The sequence below is a fragment of the Galeopterus variegatus genome, unplaced genomic scaffold (genome assembly GCF_000696425.1).
Source record: "Galeopterus variegatus unplaced genomic scaffold, G_variegatus-3.0.2 Scaffold1911, whole genome shotgun sequence".
Lineage (NCBI taxonomy): Eukaryota > Metazoa > Chordata > Mammalia > Dermoptera > Cynocephalidae > Galeopterus > Galeopterus variegatus.
In genome coordinates, this window is record NW_007728022.1 from 217,789 (window position 1) to 229,672 (window position 11,884).

The following is an 11,884-nucleotide window of genomic DNA, read 5'->3' on the forward strand; positions in this document are numbered from 1 at the left end:
CTCAAAAAACTTGGAAGGAGATGATGAGAGCAAGCTCAGAAAATGTACTCCAGGTTAGCCCAATTTTAGTAGATTCTTTAGCATAAAGGCAAGGGATGTTTGGGGGAAGGGTGGATATGCAAACAGTTGTCTTAGTCTTTTCAGGCAGCTGTAATAAAATACCTTGGATTGGGTAATTTACCAACAACAGAAATTTACTGCTACTAGCTCTGGAGGCTGAGGGGTGCAAGATTAAGGCATCAGCAGACTTGATGTCTGGTAGAGCCTGTTCCTCATAGATGGCATCATCTATGCGTCCTCACATGGCAGAAGGGCAGAAGGGAAAAAGGGAAAGAGGGCTCCCTCAGCCTCTTTCATAAGGGCACCAATCCCATTCGTGGGGCAGACCTTTCAAGACCTAATCACCTCCCAAAGCCCATACCTCTTAGTACCATCACATTGGGGATTAGATTTTAACACGTGAATTTCAGAGGAACACAAGCATTCAGACCACAATGACAGTGCATTATTAAGAAGAGGATAGGCTCCTATTATGAAACTGTCAAAAAATAACATTGGCAAATCAGTGTTAAAGTCTGAGGAGAATCTGTGACCTAAAAAAATAGCCTTTAGGCTCTGCACTTAGTCACACTGCTAAATTCTCAGGCAGAAAATAAAATATGAAAACATTTATATGGATATAGTTTTCATCTAAAGAACATAAAAAAACTTTTGAAAATATACCTTACCATGTTAAGTCTTATTCTTAGCATGAAATACCAAACAGCTTCCATTTAGACTACAAGAAAAAAAAATAAAAACCAGCAGTGTCAAATGTGCCTGAGCATGCCCTCTTAAAAATCGTACTCTAATAAGATATCAAATTCCAAGTAGAAACATATTATTGACTGGTGGTTCTTTTTTTATTTAATGGAAACTCTAAAAATACATTTAGCAAGCTCCTTAAACAATTGACTGAATTTGAAAAAATTAGCTTTACCTTTAAATTTTTTGTCAGGATAATAAGACTTGGGTTTTAAACTCTAGCCCATAAATTAGTACCCATGTGGCTTTGAATAAGGCATTCATTAGTGTACTGACTTGCTCTTCTCCCGTAACATGGATAATAACAATCCATAATGTTGCTATCAAGATCAAGGAAGTATGTAAAAAGGCATTATAAGTTACAGCAAACAATAATGCAGGAAAATTTTTTATGAAAAATACAACTACAGAGTTTGTAAAATGCCATAATATAATGTAAAATGCTATATTAGACCACAATGACACATCTCAGAGAATTAAGCATACTTTGGGGGTCTCCCCCCACAATTTTTTATTTATTAATTTTTTTTTTTCATTGTACATGTTTCATACTTGGGTTCTAATGTGAGTCAGCAAATAAATTAGTAATATTAATAATAGCTATATTATAAATTTGATAAAATGAGACCATGCATGTAAAGCATTCAATCAATATTAGCTAAATCAAATATAGATTGACTGAAGCTCCAATGATAAAATTATGTTTTACATGTTTTAGTTTAATAGACATTTATAGATGAAGTATTTGTTCTTGTAATATTCCATTCCCATCATTGTTGGGATGTAGATCCAAGTTCGTTCCATGGTCTGCAAGGTCCCGGAATCTGCTCCTGCACAGCCTCTGCACTACTTTACTTCTCTACTCATCACTCAAAGCCGTCTGTAATACTGTCTATACTCTACTTTCACCTAGGCTCTGCCCTCCAAGCTGACTCATCCTTCAGATCACAGCAGCTCCAGGGAAACCTTCCCTGAATTTCTGGATTTGTCACATTCTTCTAGTACGGGCTCTTATAATACCAAATGCCTATCCTTCATTGTACTAATAATAGCTGCATTTGACATTTACAAGCATGATTATTCGGCTGGTGTCCTCTGGCTCTGTCTTTATTTAAAATTTGGATATTTTGTTCATCATGAATTTTTGCACTCATTTGCATTTCTTCAAATACTGCCTTAAAATATTATCAGTCTTGATTACTGAGTTTCTTGGTGACCTTAAATTTGCTGCAGTCTGTTAAGTTACTTGTCTCACCCTAGTTCTGGGCCTGCAAATGCAGCCTGCAAACTCCAGGAGGCCAGGCATAAGTATCCCCAGGGTCTTCCTGGGGGAGAAACTCAAATCTTTGTAGATTGAATAATGTATATTTATAGTTTTTGCATTCTAAGTGTTTTAAGAAAAAAATATTGATTTGTAACACAGGTATAAAATTGTTAAAATACAAATTTTAAAAAGTGGCCATGATGTTATTGGTAGAAGAATTCCTATGACTAAAATGCCAGCAATCCTAAAAATTCTTTATTAGAAAGCAGCCCCCTGTTTGTGGTCAGCTTTAAAAGGCAGCCCGCTTTTGTTTCACAGGTTAATTGGTTTCCTAGCTCATTTTGGAAAAATTAAATTTCCCGTGAGCTGAATTTATATGACAACAGATGAGTTCATTCATTTTGGTTTACTTCTTCAGGACCATGGAAAGGAAAGCTAAATAGTCATAGGAGCAAAAATAATTTATATAAGAGGTGGAGCATGAAGTGTAAAATTAGATTTTCTAAACCTGCTATCTCTAGTTCCTAGAGAGCCACACCCTAACAGAAACCAAGCAATCAGGTAGAATCAGTGGTCAGGGAGGGGATTATGAATTAATCTAGTTTATTGTATGCTAGCTCAATGGATAAGGGAGTGATAGCAGAAGGGTGTGGTCTGATGAATTAGGTTAAAGAATGGATCATCAGCTTCAGCTAAGAATGTGAGAATGTGAGTATCCACCCATCGAGGAAAGGGACTTTTGATGACATTTGCCATTTAAAGGCTTGGGAAGAATGCTCTGCTCTCTTTGACTCGCTGAAGTAGTATTTCTTATTGAAACCCAAATATTAACATTTTTATCATCGAGGAAAGGGACTTTTGATGACATTTGCCATTTAAAGGCTTGGGAAGAATGTTCTGCTCTCTTTGACTCGCTGAAGTAGTATTTCTTATTGAAACCCAAATATTAACATTTTTATCACACACGCGCGCGCGCGCGCGCGCGCATGCACGCACCCAGAAAGAAGGCTGGTGTCAACCTGATCTGAGAACGTGCCTGTGCAGTTTCTAAAGAGACCATACCAAGGCACAATAGAGACCATGAGGGAAGTAGCTTCTTACTACAATATTTCCGCCTCCGGAAACTCACCTGAAATAGGCTAAGCACAGAAAAATACTGCATGTCCTCATGGGGAAAAAGTGGAGGGGGAGAGGTGTTAGGGAGTAATTAAGTAAGGGAAAAGAATGATTATAATTTGTAATGATGAACATGCTAATAATATTGATTTGATCATCACATACTATACACAAATACTAATAGTCAACTTTGTACCCTATAAATATGTATAATCAAAAATAAATAAACACATTTTTTTACGGAAGAAAACAACATGTTCTAAGGTAAGGAATTAAGGAATCTGTACCCTAGAAATATGTATAATCAAAGATAAATAAATAAATAAATTTTTTAGGGAAAAAACAATAATATGTTCTAAGGTAAGGAATAAAGGAAGCTTTATGTAACTCCAATTTCAAATGATTGGAGGCCCGGTATAGTCTGCAGGGGAGATCAGGGAATGATAAATAGAAAAATAGTTTAAATCTCTCCCCCACTGAAAATTATCTTTTATTTTCCAATCTCACAATCGAAATTTATTCAAAAACAGACTAAAAAGCAAGAACAAAAAACAAAGCACCCACAGAAGAGTGGAGAACTGCTCCCAGACATATACGAATATATGTGAATTGCAGAAAAGCTTCAAGTCAAAATTTAATAAGTTTTTAAATATGGATTTGTTTTTTGTTTTAATGGCATGGATGTATTCATACGATCTGTTAAATTTCACTAGATCATAATCGATGGTTGGTGAGCGTTTATTGACCGCTGCCTTCGAAGTGAGCGTGTCACCCTTAGAAATATGAACAATCACATTAAGGACATTAAGGAAAAAGCACTAACAGTTTATCTGCGACTGGGGGCAGGGTGGGCAGTGGAGTCGTGGCGGTAGGGAGCAGGGGAAATGTGGGTGTGTGGTCACATAAACCTCTATTCCCAGGGGGTCAGAACTGCCTCCTCCGCTTGATGTTCATGTCAACGATATGTAAAAGCTTCTATTTTATGACACCTCCGTTCATTGGCTCAATAGACATTTACTGAGAGCGTCCTATGTGTGTAATCCAGGCGCCTGGGAGGTAGAGCAGTTTGCACACGTGAAGGAGACCTAGTGACCGCGGCATTGGGGGGCTGGGGTCGGGGGTGGGGGAGTCGCGTCTGACCCCGGCCGACATTAAGGACATTAAGGAAAAAGCACTAACAGTTTATCTGCGACTGGGGGCAGGGTGGGCAGTGGAGTCGTGGCGGTAGGGAGCAGGGGAAATGTGGGTGTGTGGTCACATAAACCTCTATTCCCAGGGGGTCAGAACTGCCTCCTCCGCTTGATGTTCATGTCAACGATATGTAAAAGCTTCTATTTTATGACACCTCCGTTCATTGGCTCAATAGACATTTACTGAGAGCGTCCTATGTGTGTAATCCAGGCGCCTGGGAGGTAGAGCAGTTTGCACACGTGAAGGAGACCTAGTGACCGCGGCATTGGGGGGCTGGGGTCGGGGGTGGGGGAGTCGCGTCTGCCCCCGGCCGGCCCGGGCTGAAGGTGACCCCGGGCCAGGGGCAGAGCCACGCCCACGTCCCCTCCCACCGCCTCCCCTTGGAAGTTCAGACCTCACCTGGCCGAGTTGAAATGCAGGTGTAGCCTGATTGGAATGTGTCCATCAAAAGGGGGGTGGGTCTAACAGGCGGAGTTCAAGCCCGTGTTGATTTCACTGCTGCTGGGGCGCGAGCAGGGCTTTCTTTGTCTTGCCTTTGAAAGGAAATGGAATAGGAAATAGCAGCGCACATCTCGGTAGCGTGGGTAAGTTGTGTTTCATGAGATTTTTTTGTTTTCCCGATATTGGAGAGAAGGGGGATGTATGGAGTTCACTACGTAGAAAGGACCCGTCCAAAGGGCTAGAAAACCACCTCTTATCTTCCCAGGACCTGCGGGCCTTGGCCAAGGGGACTTATAGGGTTCAGACTGAGTTGACTTACCGCTGTCCTGGGTCACTGGCCTCAAATATTTAAAACAGGTGGAGGAGGAAAGTAAATACATTTTCAAGAAAGCGGATGTCTGATGGAAATGTCCTTAAAGTTGCATGTTTAATTTTTTTCAAAAATTCATAAATATATTTCGTTAGAATATGTGATGGCTGGGCCTATTTTATATTCAAATAGTTAAATTATTATCAAGACAGTAGACTTACCTTCTCTTTCTCTTCTCTTCAACTGATTTCTGGAAATGGCACTACCATACGCCCCATTACTCCAGCAAAAAACCTAGGACGTATCATTGTTGATTCCTGTTTCCCTTCCCTCCCCACCCCCTATCCAATTCACCAGCAAGTGGGGAAGGTTTTTTCTCCTATTTTCCCGCTCTCCCTCCGTTTCATCTCTGCTGCCACCCCCTGCTGCAAACCACCAGCAATCCTTTCTTGGATTACAGAATAGCCTCGTAGATTTTTCTGCTTTCATTCTTGCCGCCCTAAATCCATCTTCTCACAGCAGCCCCAGTAATCTTTTAACCTAAATCAGAGTGTGTTGTTTCCTTGTTGTCTGAAATTCTGCAATGGTTTCATTGGTCTCAGAATGAAATGCGAATGGCTCCCATGGCCCACCAGATTCTGTTTTCTTTTCACCCTCATCTCAGCCACCCCCTTCTATGCCCTCCATATTCTGTAGTAAGCCTGCTTCCCTTCTCCTGACCACCATGCTAACCCCTTTGTGCTGCCTGCTGCCGCCTGGAACACATACTCTTTCCCACCTCTTCTCACTGGCTACCACTTCTTGTTCTGATCTCAGTCTAAAGTCCCATTCATTATAAAGATGGCCTCTCCCAGTCACTTTCCCGCTTATACTCTGATTATTTTTTTTTTTCATAGTTTTCTTTCTTTTTTGGGTATGTTTTTTTCTTAATCTGAGACTATTTATTTTATTTACCATTTACTGTCTGTCTCACACTGATAAAAGCTCCATGATAACCAGGGAATTGGTATCTTTCACTGCTCTGTGTTCAGCACCTAGAACAATGTTTGACATTAAAATGACTGAAAAAGTAAATGATGCACCCCTGTGAGTACTTCTATCCCAGTTCAGATATATAAAATTAGATTAATCCTATGCCATTAAGTATCCATTTAATATTAAGATTTTGTCCTCATCCCATATTTACCCAGTAAGTTTTCCACGTAGCTATGTTCACTAACAAAATGCTTGTCATATAAACAGGAGCTTTCCCTTAATAAATTAATAAATCGTCATTTCCTTTTTATGGGTTGTTTTCAAAAGTTTAAATATGGTTATAAGAAATAGCAATAATTCTCAGAGATCTGACAAATAAGAATCTAGCTTAGAAAAGTAAGGACTATTCTTGGTAAATTCATAAAGAAAATACCTTTCTCTCCTCAACCTGGTCTCTTAGGAGATGTCTTTCTACATAATACTTCATATCATTTATAGCTAGAGCTAACCTTTTGAAACTTCTACATTAGGTATGTCTAAAGTCCCAAGTAAATTCCTAGTAAATTAATTTTATAGAGTTGCTAAATCAGATCATCTCACCAGTATGACGACTAATGTGTATCCATCAATTCATTTCATTAGACAAATAAGTGCTAGGATATGTGATAAACAAGACAGAGGACGCCTTTGCCCTCATAGAGCTTACAGCCTAGCAGGTAAGACAGACCTTAAATACCAAGAGCTCTGATCAGTGTAAAATAGGCACCTGGGAGAACACGTAGCTTTCAGAACTAACTGAACCTAGTAATCAAGGGAAGCCTGCCTGAAAAAGTGATGTTTAAGCAGAGATCTATAGTATGGATGGAAGTCAAGCCTATGTTGGGGGGATGGCGTGGGGGGGGGGGTTGTTTTCAAGAGTTCACACACTTTGGATAGTGGTAGGATTTATAGTATTTTCATGAGAGGGAAGAGCATGTGCAATGGATGGATCTGACGCTTTACTAAAGGGAGAGTTTATTATGGCTGAATAATGAAATAGGAGAGCTGGTGATGGTAACAGATAAGCATGGCAAGAAAAGCAGCAATCAGATCAAATTGCTGTTATTTTAAATGGACTAATTGGGGGAGAGAGGCTTTTTGTGATTATGTTCCAAAGGTGCTAAGATTTTCCTTGACGAATATTCTTGGACACAGTCTCCCTGGTTTATTTTACCTTTTTAAAGGACAGAATAAATAACATTTAACACACACACACACACATACATATATATACACACACATATATGTCATATATATATATATATAAATATCTTTTAAGAAATTCCAAACTCTTCCCTTAGCAGTTAAAATATGTTTTGTTTTTTTTACTCTATGTATTTTTTGCCTTAAGTAAATGGCAGGATTCTGTTGAGTTGTTATTTTTTAATGTGGCTCTTTAAAAGCATTTTCAAGCTGTTAATTTCACCCCAGTGCTTTCACATTTGCCCCCCTTTTAAAAAGCATTTAATTTTTGTTCTTACAACAAGACATCAGGACAATAGATAAAGAAATCTTTTATCAGGCACACAATGGTAACATCAAGCAAAAGACTACTAGAAAAGCAGCAATAACATATTCATGCTATAACTTTTATAATGTTCTTACTTTGGGATTTTTAAGGAAGAAATGGAAAACTATCCAGGGCCAAACTACCCCGTGCCTTTATTTGTTCTGGTACTCATAAGCAGTGGGCATGATATTGATTTCATGTGTCTTATTCTCTGGATTCCCATCTTCTAGAACAATGGGTGGGCAAACTATAGCCCATGTGCCAAATCTAGCCTCTACCTATTTTACTGGAACACAGTCAACCTCACTCCTCTATGTATTCTCTACGATGGCTTTCATGCTACAACGGCAGAGTTGAGTATCAAACGAAATAACAGGGTCCACAAAGCTTAAATTTGGCTCTTTACAGAAAAAGTTTGCCATCCCCATTCTAGAAAAGCACCTGCCACATAGCAGGATCCAACATATACTTGTAGAATGAATAAAAAGGTAATGGAGTAACGGTATCTCAAATAAGTGCTCAGCATTTGCTATATGCTGTGGACAGTGCTAAGCACTTTCTGTGTGTTATTTAATTTGATTTTCACAACAGTGTTACATAGGAAAACAGTCAGATCTTCCACCCTTACATCTTTCAAGTTTTTAATCAGCTGCCACTAACTACCAAAGTGAAGGTTTGCCTGAATGCTCTATTTAAAATGGCAAACTTCTATTTTCCACCAGCCCCTTTGCTTACCCTGTAGCACTTAATTGCCTTATATGACATACATTACTTATTTATTTTATATGCTCATGAGAACGTCTACTCCATGGAGGTGTAGATTTTTGTACATCTCCTTACTGATGCATCACAAACGATGTATAGCATAGAGTAGGGCTAGCACGTATTAAGTGCCCAGTAAATGTCAGGTGATCAGTTAGAGAGACCAGATAACTTGCTGGGATAAGCAGGATAAGATCTGGTTATGACCCATATCCTATGTCAGAGCTGATTTATCTTTTAGGGAGTTTATCAGAGGAGATGTAAAAGTAGCCATGTCATTATCATTGGAAAGTGAGTTCTAGGCCATTTTTTGAGGTCATTTTCTGAGAATATATTTTAACTAAGGTTATTATCATAAAGCAGGTATTTGCTGAAGACGACTTACCCAGATCACTACTACTTAGAAGTAACTTGACATCCTGGCGTAAACCTTCAAGGAGGAAGCAGGCAGCATGAGTCAGCAACTGAAGAAAAGGGCAAAAACAAGGGGTCGGAAAGGCCTGGGTGGAAGAGACCTCAGAGGAGCTAAGCCAAGTCAAGCCAAGCCGAGCCCAGCCCAGCAGGCAGAAATGGAACCATTCAACATGACATTGGCCTCATATGATGAAGATATGTGCTCTGAGACCAGCCACGCAGCTGCTGGAGAGGATGACTTTCCCGACTCTTACATAGAATGCATAATCAGAGGTGAGTTTCCTCAGTCCATCCTGGAAGAGGACTCACTTTTTAAGTCCTTAGAACACCTAAAGGAAACATCAGAACAAGAGCTTTCTCAACAGTTTCTTGAAGCAAGCTCCCTTCTTGAATGTTCTTTGGAATACATGAAAAAAGAGGCAGAGCAAAAGCTTCCTCAACAGGCTGTTGCAGAGAGTTCACTTCCTGAGTATTCTGAGTACATGACAGGCAAGAAGCTTCCACCTGGAGGAATTCCTGGCATCGACTTATCAGATCCTAAACAGCTTGCAGAATTTGCTAGAAAGAAACCCCCCAAAAATAAAGATTGTGATGCTCCAGAGACAATTGTGTGTCCTCAGAGTGGATGCACAAGGAAGTTGAAGAGTAGAGCTTCCCTGAAAAAGCATCTCGTTGTTCATGGTCCCCGAGATCACGTATGTGCAGAGTGCGGGAAAGCATTCAATGAGAGCTCCAAACTGAAAAGGCATTTTCTGGTTCATACAGGAGAGAAGCCATTTGTGTGCACTTTTGAAGGATGCGGAAAACGCTTTTCCCTGGACTTCAATCTGCGTACACACATACGCATCCACACTGGGGAGACACGTTTTGTGTGTCCCTTCCAAGGCTGTACCAAGAAGTTTATTCAGTCAACTAACCTGAAATCTCACATCTTAACTCATGCAAAGGCAAGAATCGGTGAAAAGGAAGATGAAAATAGTCCTTCAGTAGAACAGGCATATTAACAGAAGAGTGATTGGGGACAAATGTGCCTCGCTGATTATATTTCTTGGAAGGAATTTTAAAATCAATATTGCAACCCTAAAAGGCATATTTTTTAGTGTTACTAAGATACTCCTGTGCTTTGTGGTATCATTTTAAGAACATTGTGCCTCCTGTAGTGTGATTCCAACAGGTAGGTCAGTGATAAATTACTTCAAAACATCTTTAATACAAGGAGTCTTCAAAAAGTTCATGGAAAGATTCATATTTGAATTCCATTTTCCATTAATTTTTTGAAGTAGCCTTGTATATTATGTGTTTGATTATTGGATATGAGATTTATTTTCACATACTATAAATATGAAAATAACTTGGATTTTTAATTTTGTAGTTTCTAATTGCTTTGCTTTTGCCTTTTAAAAATACATTTCATGGTACAAATTATAATCTTAGAGGATGGAAATTTTGCGGTAGATAAGCAATAAATGAATGGGTAGTTAAACGTTTTTAAAAGTTAAATAAATTTTGGTCTGGCTGGTGTTAGCTCAGTTGGTTAGAACGTGGTGCTGGTAACACCAAGGTCTAGGATTCCATCCCTGAACGAATCAGCCTAAAAAATATAGATAAAAAATAAAATAAAGTTAAATATATTATATTTTTATGATTTTTATTTTCTTCTTATCATTGTATCAAACTGTATTGAAATCATATAGTTAAATGTGAGTGGTTATTTGATTATTTTGAATCCATTGTAGACATTTCAAAATAAACACACATAAACCCCAGAAATATGCTAAATCTGAATTTTAAAAATATCAAAGTAGTGTACAGTAAATAGAGGTGCCATTTATTTGTTCTTAAAAATTAGCAAAATGTTGCAAAGACTGATATTCATTATTGGTGATTTATGGGGGGGTGAATTTTTCCTGATACATGGTTAGTTAAGATATAAATTGTCACAGCCATTTTGGGAGATATCTTGCAAGAGCGCTATATTATATATTATATATAGTTTTCTAGGGCTATCATAACATTACCACAAAGTGGGTGGCTTAAACAATGGAAATTTATTGTCTCATAGTTCTGGAGGCTAGAAGTCCAAAATCTAGGTGTTGGCAGGATTGGTTCCTTCTGAGGACCGTGGGGGAAGAATCCGCTCCAGGCCTCTCCCTGGCTTTGTAGCTGTCTTCGTGTTCACAAGGCATCCTTCCTGTTTCTTCACATCTCTCTGTGCCTTGTCTGTGTCCAAATTTCCTCTTACAAGGTCACCAGTCATATCAGATTGGAACCCACCCTAATGACCTCATTTTAACTTATTTACCTTTGTGAAGACCCCGTTTCCAAATAAGGTCACATTCTGAGCCACCAAGGGATAGGATTTTAATACATGAATGGGTGGGGTGGGGTGGGGGAGGCACTGTTCAACCTATAAAGTGTATTATTTTAGACCAAATAATTTTACTTTTAGGATTCTATTCTGCAGAAATATTTGCACTAATGTATGAAGATATTTCTTAATTTATTTGCTCAAGAATATTAACTGAATCATATTTAAAAGTGATAAATTTATAACTTAAATTTTTATTAAGAGGAAATAAGTTGCATAAATCATGTTATCTCTATTCAGTAGGAAATATGCAAGTCTCCTTAAAGGATCTTGGTTCTAAAGGGAAGGAAAGAAAGGACCACAGCTAGAGGGAAGCCATACATATGATGTGTCACCTGAAATCTTTGTTAGTGTTTCAGAAAGAAATGTACATCTACTTGCCACATTTGTATTTTAGATAACAATGAATAAAAGATGTGTGAACACATATACAGAGAAGACTGAAAAAGGATGTCAATCCATCTAGATTTTTACATATTTCCAGATACTGGTATTTTACAAACACAAAATCCTGATGAGTTTTTCTGTTTTTACTCTGGCATTTGGCTTCATGGCCTTTTTTTTTTTTTTTAATGGCCAAACATTAATAGTTGGAAGGTAACAGTAGAGAAATGTTTTCTATAAAAAACTGAAAATCTCACATGTGGTGTTTCTTTTAACTTGTTGCATATATATTTAAAGTGTACAACA

The 11,884-nt window shown here is 38.5% G+C and overlaps 1 protein-coding gene across 1 annotated transcript; it reads left to right on the plus strand.

Moving 5' to 3' along the window:
* Positions 1 to 8,864: 8,864 nt before the first annotated feature.
* On the plus strand, positions 8,865 to 9,830 carry ZFP42 (ZFP42 zinc finger protein). Its single transcript, XM_008579554.1, has one exon. It carries the CDS (start codon positions 8,865 to 8,867, stop codon positions 9,828 to 9,830), a length of 966 nt encoding a protein of 321 aa, XP_008577776.1.
* Positions 9,831 to 11,884: the final 2,054 nt, after the last annotated feature.